The sequence below is a fragment of the Melopsittacus undulatus genome, chromosome 7, assembly GCF_012275295.1.
Source record: "Melopsittacus undulatus isolate bMelUnd1 chromosome 7, bMelUnd1.mat.Z, whole genome shotgun sequence".
NCBI lineage: Eukaryota > Metazoa > Chordata > Aves > Psittaciformes > Psittaculidae > Melopsittacus > Melopsittacus undulatus.
Window position 1 is genome coordinate 51,053,795 of NC_047533.1, and position 17,603 is coordinate 51,071,397.

General features: G+C 41.3%; 1 protein-coding gene across 3 annotated transcripts in view; it reads left to right on the plus strand.

Moving 5' to 3' along the window:
• The first annotated feature begins 4,993 nt into the window (after window positions 1-4,993).
• RAP1GDS1 (Rap1 GTPase-GDP dissociation stimulator 1) overlaps window positions 4,994-17,603 on the plus strand; it is a 95,132-nt gene continuing 82,522 nt past the window's right edge. For 2 of the 3 annotated variants that reach the window (XM_034064560.1, XM_034064561.1), the window contains exon 1: window positions 4,994-5,230. In XM_034064560.1, coding sequence (XP_033920451.1) covers window positions 5,227-5,230 — 4 coding nt within the window. In that variant the 5' untranslated portion in view covers window positions 4,994-5,226. The remainder of the gene's footprint in view (window positions 5,231-17,603) is intronic. The other variant, XM_034064562.1, reaches the window with a different exon arrangement.

Genomic DNA, 17,603 nt, shown 5'->3' on the forward strand with positions numbered 1-17,603 from the left:
CATGTGTTGTTAACATACCAAGCATGATATCCCATTTTCACTCCCCCTAATATATAAGAAAAAAGCAGGAGAGTAATACTGAGTAATAATTCAGAAAGCCCCAAATTTTCAGGCCAGAAAGTTACTGCAATCTCATAGCATGACACACAATGCATACACACTTAAACATAAGAGACAGAGATTTCTCCTTCAAGCCAGATTAAAACTTTGCTTTTGCAAGCTTGGGACTGAGAGATACAAAACAAACACGAGTTTCTCAGAATTCACTTTCCCAGGTCAGCCATTCTGATATTTAAATTGCACTCACAGCTAGAAACTTCTACTTTATGTCAAGAGTGCAGTTTTCTAATTGCAACTTCCCAGCACTTCCCAGCAAGGCTTTATCATGAATACTTAACACACCAGATATGGGAATGAGTTATCATAGAACAAGGCTGGATGTTAACTCTGTATTAAGAACTGCTCTTATGCCATGGAAAATGTGAGGCAGGTTATTCTCAGAGAGAAGGACATCAAGTCATCCCTGGCAAAACTATCCCTGTACACGCTTTGTTGCCTTCCCATTCACATATGACAAGATGATCTCCAGAGGTAGCTTGTCCTGTTTTGCATGTGCAAGACAGCCCTGCGCTATTTCCACCTCTAGTTTTACAAGAACTTGGGTTTCTCAAGGCACCAGGGCTTGGAGGTTTGTCTGTGCCACTAATAAGGAAACAAGGGGTAAAGTGCTGCCCACACTTCTGCTTTCTCTGCCCTTCATTACTTAAGGAACAAGTTATGATAAGCTATTCCCATCAGGACCCAAATTCCAGTCAGTTAAAGTACCATATCATATCTCCCTATGTATTCTAGCATCCCAACATCCTCCTGTTGCTCATGTAGGTTTATAACATCAGTACAGAGGCAATTAAAAATATATTCTTTAATGCAATTTTGTGCCAGATTAAATAACATAATGTATGCGAGAAGATTTTCATGGAATTGCTATGTCAGGGGTGAGGAGATGTGCTGAGAATATGAAACTGATGCAAGACAGGAAACAGAAAATTCATGAAGTAGTAAGCACTGGAAGGTCACTCTGACCTGATTTTCCATTTTCTTGTGGGACATCAGGCATAGTGTTTGGGAGTGCAGAGATAGCATTTGTTAATAACTTCATAATTTCTGTAGTCACAGCTGCATTACAAGTGCAGAAACAAGCAGTGATCTGATAAGCTGTTCTAAAGCTTATTTTTATGGAAGAATCTTTCATTCTCTTCCATGCTGCTGAAATTAAATATCCCCTGAAATCCTCAGAATGGGCTTGTACAGGTTTCTTCCCAATTTCTATTGCAAACCTCACCAGTAACTTAATACATTGATTCTAGTTCCCAGTTTTCCTCAAAAACTTGCTTTTTCATTATTTTTTATAGAATCATAGAATAGTTAGGATTGGAAAGGACCTCAAGATCATCTAGTTCCAACCCCCCTGCCATGGGCAGGGACACCTCACACTAAACCATGTCACACAAGGCTTCATCCAACCTGGTCTTGAACACTGCCAGGGATGGAGCATTCACTACCTCCCTGGGCAACCCATTCCAGTACCTCACCACCGTAACAGTAAAGAATTTCTTCCTTATATCCAACCTAAACCTCTGCTCTTTAAGTTTGAACCCGTTACCCCTTGTCCTATCACTACAGTCCCTAATGAAGAGTCCCTCCCCAGCATCCCTGTAGGCCCCCTTCAAATACTGGAAGGCTGCTATGAGGTCTCCACGCAGCCTTCTCTTCTCCAGGCTGAACAGCCCCAACTTTCTCAGCCTGTCTTCATATGGGAGGTGCTCCAGTGTCCTGATCATCCTCGTGGCCTCCTCTGGACTTGTTCTAACATTACCATGTCCTTTTTATGCTGAGGACACCAGAACTGCACACAATACTCCAAGTGAGGTCTCACGTGAGCAGAGTAGAGGGGCAGGATCACCTCCTTTGACCTGCTGGTCACACTCCTCTTGATGCAGCCCAGGATACGGTTGGCTTTCTGGGCTGTGAGCGCACACTGAAGCTGGCTCATGTTCATTTTCTCATTGACTAACACCCCCAAGTCCTTCTCCACAGGACTACCATGAATTTCCTTTTTGCCCAACCTGTAGCTGTGCCTGGGATTGCTCCCACCCAGGTGTAGGACCTGCACTTGTCATGGTTAAACTTCATGAGGTTGGCATCAGCCCACCTTACAAGTGTGTCAAGGTCCCTCTGAATGGCATTCCTTCCCTCTAGCGTATCAACAGAACCACACAGCTTGATGTCATCGGCAAACTTGCTGAGGGCACACTTAATTCCATTGTCCATGTCAGTGACAAAGATATTAAACAAGACTGGTCCCAACACCGATCCCTGAGGGACACCACTCGTTACTGATCTCCAGCCGGACATTGAACCGTTGACCACAACTCTTTGAGTGCGACCATCCAGCCAGTTTTTATCCACTGAGTGGTCCACCTATCAAACTGATCTTGATGAATAAATCAAAAAATAATTATTTGTTTTTAATGAGATATTCTCATAGGCATCACTGCACCACACTTCACAGACTCTCATCAGCACATTGATTTTGCACACCATCTTCTGTAGATATGGTATCTAAGCCTAATGGCCCAAAGCTCTTCTGTATTGTCTCTTGGAGATGAAAACACCCTCAAGACTTCTCTTCCTTTTGCACTATACCATGAGTAGCTATATATGCAGTATCTTGCACTCAACTGCAAGAACGGTAGGGCTTTATTAGGATTTTTTTTATAACATCCTTTTTGTTCTGTTGTAGATTTGTACCCAATTGAGAGATTGACAAAAAATGAAGTCCTCAGCTCCTCTGGAGTTTCTCTTTCTCTCCTAGAATTAATAAGTATTCATTCCAAAGATCAAAAAGTCTCCCTACTTTTTCACAGGTTTTTTGGATCCACTAAAACCAATTATAACCAAAGACACTCTGTAAGGCCTCTTCCTGGCAAATTTCTTTTTTGAAAGCAGAAGCCTTTTGAAGTCACTGTCCTCAAAATCCTCTCGGAGCATGTAAGAGTCTTATCTTTCTGGGTCCTGCAAAGATATACATGTGCACTTCGATTAGGACATGTGAGTAAACTTGTGAAACCCATGCATTTTACAGAATGCTCTGATTTATCGCAGATATCCAAGTGGGAAATAATATGGAATAACATGTGAAATATCTCCTCTATGACCCCTCAGAAATGGATTAGTAAGAACAGAATTTCACTGCCTTTTTCCCCAGACAAGTAGAAGAAACATTTGGGACAGTTACAGAACCAAAACAAAATCTATTGCTGAGCAAAATAAATAAGGAGGCAAAAACACAGGACAAAGATGAATTTAAGGCAAGATTTTTAAATAGTTGAAAGCAGACAAATAGAAATTTTCACCACTTAGATTTATTTAAGAACCCCTATATTTTATCAAGTACTGAATTAGACGAGCCCTGCGATTAAAAGTCCTAACATGTTCCGGCTTGAATTTTCTGCAGTTGTAGTGCAATGGAAACTTCAACAAAAGTGTCTAGCAACTGTAAAAACATACTAATTTTCAGTACAAGCTGATCATAAAATCACATATCTCCAGTGTCAAGCTCTGCATACTGGGACAGTGATTACCCTGCTGAGGTGAACTGCAAAATTCTGCTGATGTCCTAAGGAAACTGCTGGTGAATCAGATAAAATAAATGGACAGACCCAAACATGTTCAGTCTGTACTTCACAGGAGAACTGATGAATTATTCTTTGCTTGTCATATCACACTGCCCTTTTACAGACATGAAAGCTCCTGGGGCTTCTTCCAGAGAACGTCCCAGCAGCTGCTGAGTGCTGGTGTCACTTGTGAAGCCACTGCGGAGACTGGCTCCTCTGCAACTTCCTTTTTGCACTGCCCATCTGAATTGTCCCTGGCCTATCCATCTCTACAGAGCAAGCAAAACCTTCTATCATACTGTTTGATCCTACTCCATTTAACCACACTTTAGGAGTGACTCTGGTAAACCTGTGAAGAGGTATACATGGAAAGATTTGGAAAAAAGTGAAAATACTACAAAAACTACTCAATGTCACCCACTCAAAATGATTCCCAGTGAAAGCACTATAGGGAGGGCTGCAATAGCAAACAGTTCTTCTTTGTTCCCTGCATTATTAGGACTGACTAGCCCACAGCTGAAAGGCAGGGAAATGCTGAACAGTAATTTTCTTGTTTAAAATGCCTTCCCCACAACTGCCTTGTGCATAAGCCTTTCAGTTTTGAGTGTAAAGTCATGTTGGTTCAACAATTGGGATTCACCTGAAAGTTTTCTCCATTGATTCTTTTCCTCATACAGCCCACCTAAGCTTTTCCATCTAGCTTAACACTCCCCCTCCAGGAAAATGCTCATCCTTGAGTCCATATTCTTAAAAATAAATCCAAACACCCATTTTAAACCACCCCACCTCCTCCTGGTATTTCCAGGCTTGCCCAGCCTGCCCAGCGAGGCTCCCGTTGCCCCACCACCTAACCCAGTCCCACTCCTTCCCCTCAGCAGCCCCAACAGCAAGCTGCGGCAGCCCATCTTCTACAGAACGCTCAGGGGTGGCCAACACTGCAGAAAAATCCCTCCCATCGGTACAACCTCAGCCCCTTCTCCCCAGACCTGAGCAGGTGTGAGGCGGCGGGAGAAAAAGAATATGGGCTCAGACACCCACAGCTAGAAACGTGTCTAAGCTTTACCCCTCCGCTCGCAGCCATTATTTAACAGCCTCACCGGCGCCCCTTAGTCCCTCAGCGTCATGCCACCCTCATGGCCCCGCTGGCAGCCCCACCCCAGCCCCTCTAACAAAGGAGGCCCGTGGCTGCGGAGAGGGGTGGGAATCATCATTCTCCACGGGGATCCGCCCTCTCAGCGCCCTCCTTCCCAGTTGAGGGGGTGCTGCTGCCGCCCCGCACAGCCTCCTCCCTCCGTGGCTGCCCGCCCTTCCCCGGCGGCAGCAGCACTAGCAGCAGTAGGGTGCTGCTGGGCGGGCGGTGTCTCCCAGGCGGCCTTGCCCGGATGTGCTACCCTGACTCATAGTCGCGCCTCACGCAGGCTCCGCTCCGCTGCCGTGCTCGCCCGCCCCGCTCCGCGCACACGCCTCCCGCACCTCCCTCCGCGCCAGCGGAGAGGCGGTGGCTGCAGCAGCGGCAGGAGGGGAAGGAGGAGGAGGCCGCGGCGGCACCATGGGTAAGTCGCCCCAGCTCTGCACTGTGTAGCCCCTGCCGCCGCCCCTTTGCCCCCAGAGGCCGCCGCACGCTCGTCTCCCGTGGCGGGTGACTGGTGCAACTTCCTCGTCCGCTGCCTTCCTCCCTTCAGCCCGGGCAGAGGACTGGGGCGGCAGAGGGGCTCCGCCGAGCTCCCCACCGGCGCTGCCGTGGCCACTGCCCGGCCCCTGCCCCTGCAGCACAAAGTTTCCGCGGCTCCTGTGCTGCTGCTGCCGGCTCTGCCCCAGCCCTGCTCCCGGCTGGTCAGTCCCGCCGTGCGCCCCGCACGGCACTCGCGGTCCTGGGTGCGAATTCAAATGGGGTACAGGAAAGATAAATTCCCCTAGTGCGAAGGGGGCTTCCGAGCAAGGAGTTATATAAGGTACCCCCAGGACGCTTTCCTAGTGACTGTTTGCATAATGGAGACAGTTGGGGCAATACGTTTAGAAGATTATTTTATAATCTCCGTTAATTGTCTGTGGAAGACACAAGGATCCTCGCATTTCTCCGGCTTTTAGACTGAGCATTACTCATGCTTACAAATGCAGCCATATTACCTCTGCTTTTTTTTCTCTTAAGGTTGTAAATTAAGTAGTTTCCCACTGGTCACCACTTGTATGGGGCTTCCAACAGATGCCGTGTGAATCTAGGAAGTACAGCATTTGATTTTTTTTTTCTACAGCGCACTCAGTGAATTTCTCTTGCTTTCTTCACCTTCTTGCACAAACTACAGCTCTCCGGCTATTAAAACAGTCACTGTAACACAGATTATCCGGTTGTAATGTAGATCCCAGGGATGGGTAGGGAGTGTCCACTCTGAGCTGCCAAAGACCCATCCAGTCTGGCAGATTTAATGGGAGCAAAGCTGCAGATCCCGAGAGCAGGGAGCTATGGTTTGCAACCAGGGTAAGGAGGTGGCAGTTCCTGCATTCGGCTCAGGGGTTTGACATCAGCACTTCCTGTGGTCTTAGTTAAATCAGTAGTTTCTTTGCAGATCACACATATCCTTCACTTTTAACTGGAAGTTTCCATGGAAAGAAGGAGTTTCAGTGCCTCAGTTTTGCTGGTTGTGAAATGGCAATAAATACTTAACTCTCTTGAAGAAATGGAGAACTTTTGGAGAATAGTTCAAATTAGAAGCTGCCAGGGTCAGGTATGAGGAATAACTGTCAGGTTTCATCAGAATTAGGTAAAACTATCATGGTGTAGTGAAGGTCTCTCTTTTCATGTGGGTTGAAAAGACAAGACACCAGGATTTAGTTCATATGTTTCCTGTCTCTATTCACAAAGTAGGACTATTAATCTTGTCATTCTGGTCAAAGTCTAGTTGCAACCAACTCTATTTTAGCTTCCAAAAATAAAAACTTAAGGACACCAGCTAAAACCTGTTCAGAAAAGCTTGTGCAGGGTGAGCACAGCACTCCTTTTTAAATGAGACTAGCTTCAGTTGCAGGCAAGTTTGTAAACAGCTTGAGAATCTGCTACATCTTGCTGCATAAGTCAGAGTAGTTACAATTATTTTCAGGTTGTGAAAATACAGAGGAACCTCCACACACACACTTCACATATCAGGGCCGGATTCCACTGCCTTTAAAATCAAGGCAAACTCCAAGTAGCCTCTGCAGCAGATCTTGTGAGTGGCAAAGACTGAAAGCAGTTTCACCTCAGCCGGTAACTCATAACAACTTTCCATGTTGGAGATCTATGTTTAAGCTCATATAGTCAATGCACTAGCTTCCCTCATTCAGTTTATAGTATTCTTTTGGGTAATGCATAAAAGCTGAAAATCCTTAGAATTGAATCAAGGATGAATGTGTTCTTCATATCACTTTTGTATCATTCCATAAATCCTGTTCAACAAGCGCGTATTTGTGGCAGAGTGCAGTAATCTCTTAAGGTTAACCATATGGTCTATTCTGTATTTATGAAGTTTGGTACAGTATTAGCTGGTTTCTATACCAGTGATATAAAACAGAAGCCCAAACATGTATAATGTAGCTCCAGTCATAAGGTTTATGATGTTAAAAATACTTGTTTTGTATGCCTGGATCTGCATTATCTTTACTGTACAGAAGTATCTTCGCTGCCACTGTTTCCAAGTGTGTATTCCTCTGAAGACCTTATGGCAGTTGTTTCCTCCTAGAGATAGTGATTTTCCCTCATTAATATAAGTTATTTCCAAAATTATAATTTTTGTTGTTTGCATTTATAGTTTTTAAAGTTGTGCCTGAGTATAGTTTAAACAATATTCAACTTTTGGCTTTGAGAGGCAAGTTGTCTGAAGCACTCCTGGCAGTAGAGCGCTTTGAATACTTGAGATGACATGTGTACCACCAGTACTTTACTTCTGGTTTTGTAAAGAACAATTTATAAAAGCTAATGTAATGCTACAGTTTCACAATAAATAGCCCCTTCCCCAGTCAATTCTTGTTTTTAACTTCAAAAAACACAACTGGTATACTTGTGCAAATACACTGTTTCCAAGAAAATCTATTTTAGAGCAGTGGCCCATGGAAGTTATTGTAAGCAGTCTGCAGTTATTCTACTTACATAAATTAATAAAATAAAAATCAGGAACTTAGTTACGTGTTGACCACTCGACAGTAATCTGTTAGCCTGGAAAGATGGAGAAACACCATGTATGAGAGTTTCTATGCAAAATACAAAACCAGACCTGTTTTTTTTTGTTTTTTTTTTTTTTTTAATGGCACATGTCAGTTTGTTTCAGGTGTTGACATTATGGTCTGTAATAGTGAAAGCTCATAAAAATATTCTTCCATTTTGACAGTACTGGTTTTGTTAGCAGGAAATGGATGGCAGCCTCTGCTCTGATGAAGCTTAATACATATTTAGGTGCTTAGTTGGGCAACAAACTGTGAAAGCAACCTGCTAGACTCTTTGTACAATACCTAGCAGTGATAGCACAAAGACAAGATGTATAAGGTACATAGGCTGTAATGTAGGTGGATTTATTTAAGTAGTGTCCACTTTAGCTACACTGTTGTCAGAATGAAGATTTATATTGTCTCTCTCCTCCCACTATGCTCTATTTTCTCTCCTGATTTTCCTGAAAAATTACCACATGCAACTATGTATCAAGTTTTGGGGTCAGCCTGGTGGTTGTGGAACACCAAATCCAAACCTAACCACAGATCAGGGTGTAACAAGACACTGCCTGTCTTCAGGACATTGGTTCAGGAAATAAAGGAGGCAGGAGGATGTGAATCTTCAGGCATGGCTGTGTGCAATATTGCTTTTGGGAAGATAGGGATAAACCTGCTTTTTATTAAAAAATGTAATCAGTAGCCTCAGACACAAGGAAAAATGAAAGCTAATGAAAAAATTTCGTCCATCTTTAAATCTCTTTTACTAGTTTTATTACAAGCAATGCAAGTCAGACTAATAAACTGCTTGGCAAAGAGGTAGATCAATTGTACAAAAAGGTAACTTTTAATTATTTGGTGTTTTTTTTGTTTGGTTTTTTAAATTGAAACAGTGAGACTTCTAACACCACCAGTAAATTCTAGCCACCCAGAATACACCAATTTAAACCAGTATAAAATGTTGTATTAGCCTTTCCCAAAAACACAACTCATTTTGGCAAAAGTCTTGTCTTCAAACACAAACACATAGGAAGCTGCTTTTAGAATGCATCTCTCTTGCTTCAGTAATGTTCCTTCAGGTAATGAATATCTGTTCCCATGTTCAGGCCAATATTTGTGTTTTGTTATTATGTGAGACTGAAATAAACCGATTTTGTCTTTAGTTTTAGGTTAAAGGCTTCATTCACAAGTATGTTTCATGAAAACAGAATATTCAGAGGTGGTTTCAGAAGTCTGTGAGGAACATCTGGCTTTCTACAGCGTCAAACTAGAAGTGGAAAGAGAAAGGGCAAAAGAACAGTTGAAACCTGAAGGAAACAAAGCGGTAATAATGGAAATGAGAAAGGTACCGAGACAAGAATAGAAGGCAACAAAAATCCCCTAAGGAAAATGTATCAAGGGAGAGAAATACTAGAAGCAGAGGAAAAACAGGGACAATAGATGGATGAATGGAACAACAGAGGACAGAAATGGGAGACAGAAATGAGGAAGGAGTTCTATTCTGCAGGCCATTGGGGTATAAATGTAAATAAAATGAAGTAATTTTTACCTTCTGTTTTTGTAATATCATTTGGTTGCTGCTGACAGTCCTTGAGAAGGCTCGTTATAATTTTCCTCAAGTAAAGCTGATTTATTTATGAAAGTTCTGAGAATTTAATTATTTATAAATTTGTAACCACCTACCACCCCCGAGATTAACATAAACTAACATTTGTTCAGTGAAGGGGAAAATGTCATCACCATTTGACAGGAGAGAAAGCTATGGAGATTCATCTATGGCATCTGTCAAGGAGGTTGGTTGTCCCTTTTTAACTCCCTCTCAGGATGTAGTTCATGTTTTAGGATAACAAAGGGACATTAGATAGTGACCCAGTTACTTACATAAGAGAAAACCCACTTTCCACTGTTGACTAGTCTACCTGGGTCTGCTCACATGCTGCGTGTTCAAGAAAAACAAGCATCCCTGCTGTCTTGATACTGTTGGAGGCATTACATTTCATATTCTTACTTGTTTCCAGGTTAAAATAGATTAGGAACTGTATCTAAACTTCTGTATATTATGAGTTGTAAAATGTGGATACCTGTTCTCCAGCTAATAGAGAATTTTTTTTTTTTAATGACAGTTTAAATTTTAATTAGACAAGGAGTTTTTCCTAGTAAGGGATTGTATAAGTAGCAGATTTCACTGCAAGGACAATCTCCCAGGGCCTCTTTTTGTTAAACATGGTCTAGAAAATTATTTCTGTTTACAAATTTGAATATAATCACAACTAAACAACATTTTTTTTTTGGTAAAATGTTAGGTAGAAGCTGCAGACTTTGGAATGTTAAAGTTCCTTTTAGTACAAAAAAATAATTGTGGTATGTTAGAATTTATCTGCACTCCAGATATGCCTAATAAAATTTGTAAACACTCTGGAACAAATGTTTGTGTTTCAAAGAGTCTTAAAACTGTGCACACAGCCTGGTGAGATTTGTTTGGCCTGAGAGTTGTGTGATTCTAGTTTAGGAAGCTTTGAAGTTATGCGGAAACACTGGTGACCTTAATACTGTTCTTCAGCTGTAAACCAAGTGGTTTACGAAGTCAGCAGGTATTCAGAAGAATTTGTCAAATCGATAAACCAGATAACTGCTGTTCATTTTACTCCAGATAGAGGACAGAATTGAGTGCAGAATGCTTTGGAACCTGCAAATAAATACAGCATGCCTTCCTTACCTGTACAAGTGTGTGCTGGCAAGGCATGTGTCTTAGAAATTTCTCAGATTTGAAGCACTTTCAAATACATCTTCACAAATTCTGGTAAGAAATGTCTGGGAATAAATGTGTGTGTGTCTGAAGTGGCTGGAATTCAACATATGCATAAATAGAGACAATGTAGATGCCTCAACAAAATTGTATTAAAATTTGCAGTTTAATGAAGTGCTATCATTTCATGCTTTCCATTTCTAGGTTAGACACAAACCTCTTATAAAAATCACATTTATACATTTAAAATTGGAGAAAATATATAAAAAAGAACCCGCACTTTTGCAAAGGAGATATTTTAAGTGGTCTGTTTCAATATTGGGTCCCATTTTCCTCAGATTTCACAGCTCCTGCAAGCTTACTGCTTCCTAGTCATGTATTATAGGAACATCTGAGGCATAAGTAAATTCTGAGCTTTTATTAAAACACTGAACTGTTCATTTGTGTTAGTGATAGCCCAGGGAAATTTGTGAAAGTTAATCCGTGTTATTTAAATTCATGTGTTGGTTCTATCCACTGATACTTGCCAGCCTGATGGACACAATAATTTTGAAGAAATAGGCAAAATCTGTGTATAATCATAAATTTTTGTTGACCCTTCCTATCAGTTGGCTCAGATTTGAGAAATCATTTCTGTAGCTGATTAAATCCAGTTAAGCAGGTGCTTAAATTCATCTGCTGAGTAGCAGCCTTTCTTTCAGGCTTATTGCCTGTGCTCTGCAAATGTATTTGACTTGGGAGCAAGACTGGACAGAGAGATGGAGACTGTGAGAAGACAGATTTATGGAGGAGAGCAGCTAAGCAGTATAGGATGGATGACATGATGAGGATTGAACAAAACCTGGGAGAAATTTGTCAGGGCTACTAATGAGCCTGTGGGGAACAGGCCTATGTTCAGGAGATCTGGAGAGATGACAGCTCAGCATCTCTTGGCAGTCTAGAATTGTATGTTCATGATCAGTGTCTGTGTGTTTTTTATGGCCTTCTTGCTATACTAATATGGGAGCATCGAGGCACAAAAGCTGCAGTTGAAAACCCTATCCTTATGGCAGTCTTCGCCTTTCAGTAAGTGCCTATCTCTAGAATACACTGGTCCAAAAACACCCCAACCCCAGATATAACAGAATACTTGTGCTTCTCTCATCCTATCTTCTGTACAGTAGAGATTTATAGTAGATTGGAAGTCTCTTGTAAGAGAGCTCTGTCATACCCAGCACTTGACAAACTCTGTTCTAACCCTTTTGCCCTTAATTTATACCCAGGCTGGAAACTAAAATTGCATTGTACTATATTAGGTTAATTCTGTGACAACATTTTGTGGATGGAAGCTGAAAAATTCTGCTAGCCAAGCTATTTAATGTAAATATCAGAAAAATGTAAAGTGTGACCACCTGCAAGCCTTCATGGTCTCTAGAGTGAGTGATGTGTTTGCCTGGGGAGATCTGCATGTTGCTGAGGTTGGCCTGCTGTCTGGCAACCAGGAACTCCTTTTGGGAGCATATTTAAAAACACCTCTTGTCTTTGATGTTGGATGTGACAGTCCAGTGACTTAGATTAATGGGACTATTTTAACATTTCTAGCCTGAAACCTTACAAGCACATGTTATTACTTAAAGGGGCAGTAGCACACCTTTCCCTTCGCTAGCCTTGCTAAGTTTGTTCCTGTATGCCTTCTTTATGGGAGAAATCCCATCATGCTCTCAGTCAACAGCACCCAGTACCCTGCAGGCAAAACTTGAGTTCAGTACTGCCAAATAGTTACTCGTGCTACATGAAGGCTTTGGAACAATTTCCTTAAATCAAAATGCTGTTTTATTTTGACAGTAGGAAAAAAAAGGGTTTTAAAACCAAAGCAGGATTGTGCACATCTCTCTTATCTAAATCTTCTGTGTCTACAGAATGTTTAACTTACCTCTCCTGGGCCTCTGGAGGAACCGACTGAAGTTAGTCTTCTGAGTCCAGTGTGCTTGTTAATAGCATCTTCATATCTCTTGACTGCTTCCTTCAGCAATCTTCCAACGTGCACAGCAATCTTCCAGTAGAAGCTGCTGGATTGCTGGTATGTTAGGACCCATTTGTATAAATATTTAAGACACCCCTTCTGAACTTCAGCGTGCAATTTAAGAGACAATGCAGTGAGTGAACGTGACCATCAAGAGAAGTGGCAGCAGCAATGAACAGTTGTGAGGTGTTTCCACACTTACTTTTCTCTCTCTTTTTTCACTCTTCCTTAAGTAACTAGTAGCCATTATTTTTCCCCTTCTTCTCCTGTGTTTATGTATTGAAATGATTCTAGAATCAGAATGTTGTTTTATGAAGGGAAAAAAAAGAAAGCCAACCACAACAGAACACTGGTTTGTGAATACACTCTGTAAAAATGTCTGGTATGATTAAATGAATTTAGAAATCCATTAATATGCTTTATACAAATACATTTGCTCTCATCCTGCAAAACCATTTGGACAGTCCCCTTTCTTACCTGGTTCTCCACAAAGCTCAGGGAGAATATATAGACATGCTGGCTCCTGCCCTGTGGAATTAGGGGAAAAGCAGGGAAAAGTCAAGGGAAAGAGATGGAACATGTACATAAGGGACTGCTGACAGAAACCAAGCAGGTTCAGGTTTGGTTGGCTTTGGTGGTTTTTTTTTTTTCTTTTTTAGATTTTTGCAATAAAAATTCCATCACCCATTCACAGCAAGATAGTGCTTCAGTCCAGTCAAAGATACTAATCAATACCCTTCTGTGCAGCAGTGCCCAAAATACAGTGTGCGCTTTCCAGGCAAAAAAACAGACTTCTGTATCTAATATTACAATGTACTTACTGTCTTTAAAGTTTTTTTTTCTATTTTACAAAAGAATCCTTTCTTACTCTTTGCATTCTCTTCCACAGCCATCTAAAACTTACGCTTCTCTATTTCATTGCCCAGTTTTCTGTAATGTCTTCCTTGTCGCTATTGCATCCGGCTACCGGTTCTTTTCTGGTTTTTATCCATCTTGCCCTCTGTCTTCTCCTCTGGTCTGTATTAATTAAGTATCTGACAGCTTCTTCCATTGCCTGCACTTTCTACTATCCTTTTTAGGAAAAGAATTAAAAAACCTGGTACTCTACTTTCTAATTTCAAGAGGCTAAGTGTTTTTTTTTCTTCTCTTCAGTTACATATTGGTTGTTTACAACCAGTTCAAAATCATGCTTCAGTTTTGCCTAGTATATGTGTACAATAAGTGAGAATACATGAAAGAATGTATCTGTTAGGAAAGAAATGTACAGAATTGGGCCCTATTCATGTAAATGCTATTTATACAGCATTCTTGTACCCACACAAAGCCCACACTGAGTACCACTGAAGTCACTGGGATCCTGATTTTCTAACTCAGCTGTAGTAGAGCTTAAACTGTTTTGGTGAAACTATGTAAAATGGCATGCATCACTCCATTCTCTCAAGAAGTAATAATATTGGCTCTCCAGTTTATACAGTCAGGGGAAAAATGGCAGACATTGGATTGATTTTTGACCATAGAACATAGAATAGAATCATAAAATGGTTTGGGTTGGAAGGGACCTTCAAAGTCATCTAGTCCAAAATCCCTGCAATGAGCAGGTGCATCTTCAACTAGACCAGTCTGCCCAGAACTGCATCCAGCCTGCCCTTGGATGTCTCCAGGAGTGGCGGGTCCGTTACCTCTCTGGCCAGCCTGTGCCAGTATTTTACCATCCTCAATGTAAAAAACTTTCTTTCCCATGTCTAGCCTGAATCTCCCCTCTTTTGGTTTAAAACCCTTACCCCTCCAATGGCAACAGGCCCTGCCTCTCCCCATCTTTCTTATGAGTCCCTTTTAAGAACTAAAAGGCTGCAATAAGATCTCCCTGGAGTCTTGTCTTCTCCAGGCTGAACAACCCCAAGTCTCTCAGCCTTTCCTCAGAAGTGTTCCATTCCTCTGATAATTTTTGTGACCCTCCTCTGGACCTTCTCCAACAGGTTCGTATCTTTCCTATACTGAGGACTCCAGGGCTGGACCTAGTACTCCAGGTGGGGTCTCACCAGAGCAGAGGGGTGGAATCACCTCCCTTGTCCTGTTGGCCACGCTCCTTTGAATGCAGCCCAAGATATGACTGGCCTTCTGGGCTGCAAGTGCACATTGCCCGCTCATGTCCAGTCTTTCATCCACCAGTACCCCCAAGTCCTTCTCTTCAAGGGTACTCTCAATCCTTTCACCCTCCAGGTGGTATTGATAGCAGGGGTGGCCCAAGCTAGGTACAGGACCTTGCGCTGAATCTTGTGAGGTTTGCATAAGCATACTTACAGAGCTTGTCCAAGTTCCTCTGGATGGCATCCTATCCCTCAGGTGTCTCAGCTGTACCACTCATCTGCAGACATGCTCCATCCCACTATGTCGCTGGTCGCTGATTGAGATATTCAACAGTACTGGCTTATTTATTCATAGGTATGGTGCTGTGCTTACATAGCATCTGAGAGTACTTGCCAAATTAAGAAAGTGCCATACCTTATGATAAAGAAAATGATTTGGTGAACTTGACTTTTATTAAAAAATTTATGGAAATATATAGTTCATGTATTTTTTTTTTATCAAAGAAGGAACCAATTTAACATGGACATCATCATATTGGAACACACTCCTGTAAAAGGAATAATAAGCACAGTGTTATAAGCTATTAATATACATGCAGTGACCTTTGTTCTCTCTTGTAGCAACATAGTGAAAAAGAAAAATGTTTTCAGAAATCCATTTCAGAAACTCATTTTGTACCCATTAGAAGATGGCTTTCAGTGCTTTCTGATAGTCTCCAAAAACGTTAGGAATCCCTCTTTGCAAAACTGCAACATATTGTGCTTCTAATGACACATGCATTAGAGTGTGGACACTTAATGCTCCAAAGGCAAGATTGCTGGAGAGAAACAGAAAGCAATTTAATACACTTTTTCAGAATGCATCTTCATCCCAGAAATGATCTGAAGTGCTTGTTTGTCTTTAGGAAGGCCATAACTTCTCCCTTTATGAGGAGGGTGAAGACATCAGAATTCTTTTTTTGGCTGCTGAGAACAAGGTAGAATTTAAGACTTCTTACACAGTCTCTGGATGAGTTCTCTCATGAACGTAAAATTTGAGTTAAGTGTATGTACCCGGTTTGAAATAGATGGCTGGAGACAGAAATGTCCTGCACAATACAGCACTTCATGTTAGCGGGGGGGGTCTGTTTTACTTTTGTTTTGGGGGTTTTTTGTTAAGTTGATATTAAATAGGATTTCTGATAAAAAGCAGCAGCTGTGGACTACTGGATTGTTACCCTACTTAGCTCTTCCAGTTCTGAACAGTTTTCTGCACTTCAGTGATTACAACAGCAAGGTGTCACTTGGAAGCCAGCACACTTAGCAGCTACTGAAATTAAACTGCTTTCTTTTCTAAAGTCAGAAATGGTCATCAACCAAATAGCATTTTTGGCTGTACATAATGAACTTGCTGCATTTTTTTGAAAGCTGGTTAATAGGCACATTTTACAAAATTACTTAATCTTTGGCAGTTTTTTTGGAGCACAGGCCTTTCTGCTTGACCCTTTTCATGTCTCAAAAAGTAAATAGATAAGCCTGTTAGTTTTTTATTCCCCGTTACCATAAATTTATTTCTTGCAATCAGGAATATGCTGAGGAGTCTGCCTGCAGATTAAGATTAGACCCTGTTTCGGCAGAGATGTAGCTCTGAGATCAAGGATTAGATATCAAACTTGAAAATTCAGGAGTCCTTGCAAGCTCATGGGTTTTTTCCTTCTTTCTTTTCCCCAGAGTCATGTACTCCTTGCAAAAGCAGCCATTGTAACAAAACAGGCCTCTTCTGGTTTTTGTCACATTTTGAAAATTCAGATATTTTTGCTTATCAGTGTTTGTTTTAACACTTAATTGTTGGCCTGTCGGAGAACAATCAAAACAGATTTTTGATGGCCACTACGGTTATTGTATTTATGTAGCAGTGAAAGGTTCTGTATTACTTAAGTTTTAATCATGTAGCCTGTGTTGGACTTCAGTGTTAATTTTTAACACCTTCAGAGGCTCAGTGCAAGTTTAGAAGCCAAATTCTGCTTGTTTACACGAGCATACTATTCTGCTCTTTATGTGTGGAACTAACTTGTCTTGAGAATTCAGCATATCATTTAATCATTTCATTCTAGAGTTTTCTGCTGCTTCATCTACTGCAATCTAAAGGTAACATAAAACTGTCAGACAAGAAAGTCTGGTTGATTTGACATGGAAGGTCTGCATGCTCAACACAGCTTATAAAGAGTTATTAATTTAATGAAAGTAAAATTTTTTTTATTCCGTCCTAAGACGTGACTTCTTTAAATTGAATACAGCAAACTCTATTGAATGACAGGTTTAAGCATGTATTGTAGTTTTAAATACTGCTGTATTGCAGTGCTGTAAGTGACCTGGTTGCAGAGCATTTAGAAAAGGTAATCTGTTGAAACCAGCTTTGCTGCTGAAGCCCCTGTGAAGTCAGATTATAGCCTCAGTCCCCATTGCCCTGTATATGCATAAAGTGACTGCAAATTTGATTTAAGATGGTAATTGGGCCCAAATTGTAGCTTTTATATTCTACCTGTGCATAAATGACCATAGGATAATGGGTTGTAAAGTGATGGGTAATAAAGTGATGCCCAGGGTGCCTTCATATTTGAGATGACTTGTAGAAGTCTTGTTTTTAAATACTCATCATGGTTTAGTAGAATTAATGGTTATGAGATTGGTGTACAGTTTTGAGGCAGCAGTGACTCACAGCTGTGGAAACCAGAAAACAGCTGCAGGTGTTTGGTACACTGGAGAATTTGTCATACAACGGAATTAGGAGCTGTATTCTCAAACGACTAGTCGGATCAGTTTATCGTATTGTCAGACACAGATAAGGAAATCAGACTTGTGCATTAGAGAGAAAAGGTAGATGTGCTAGCCATGGGTGACAAACTGACTTGTTACTGAAAAGGTAAGAGCACTGACCT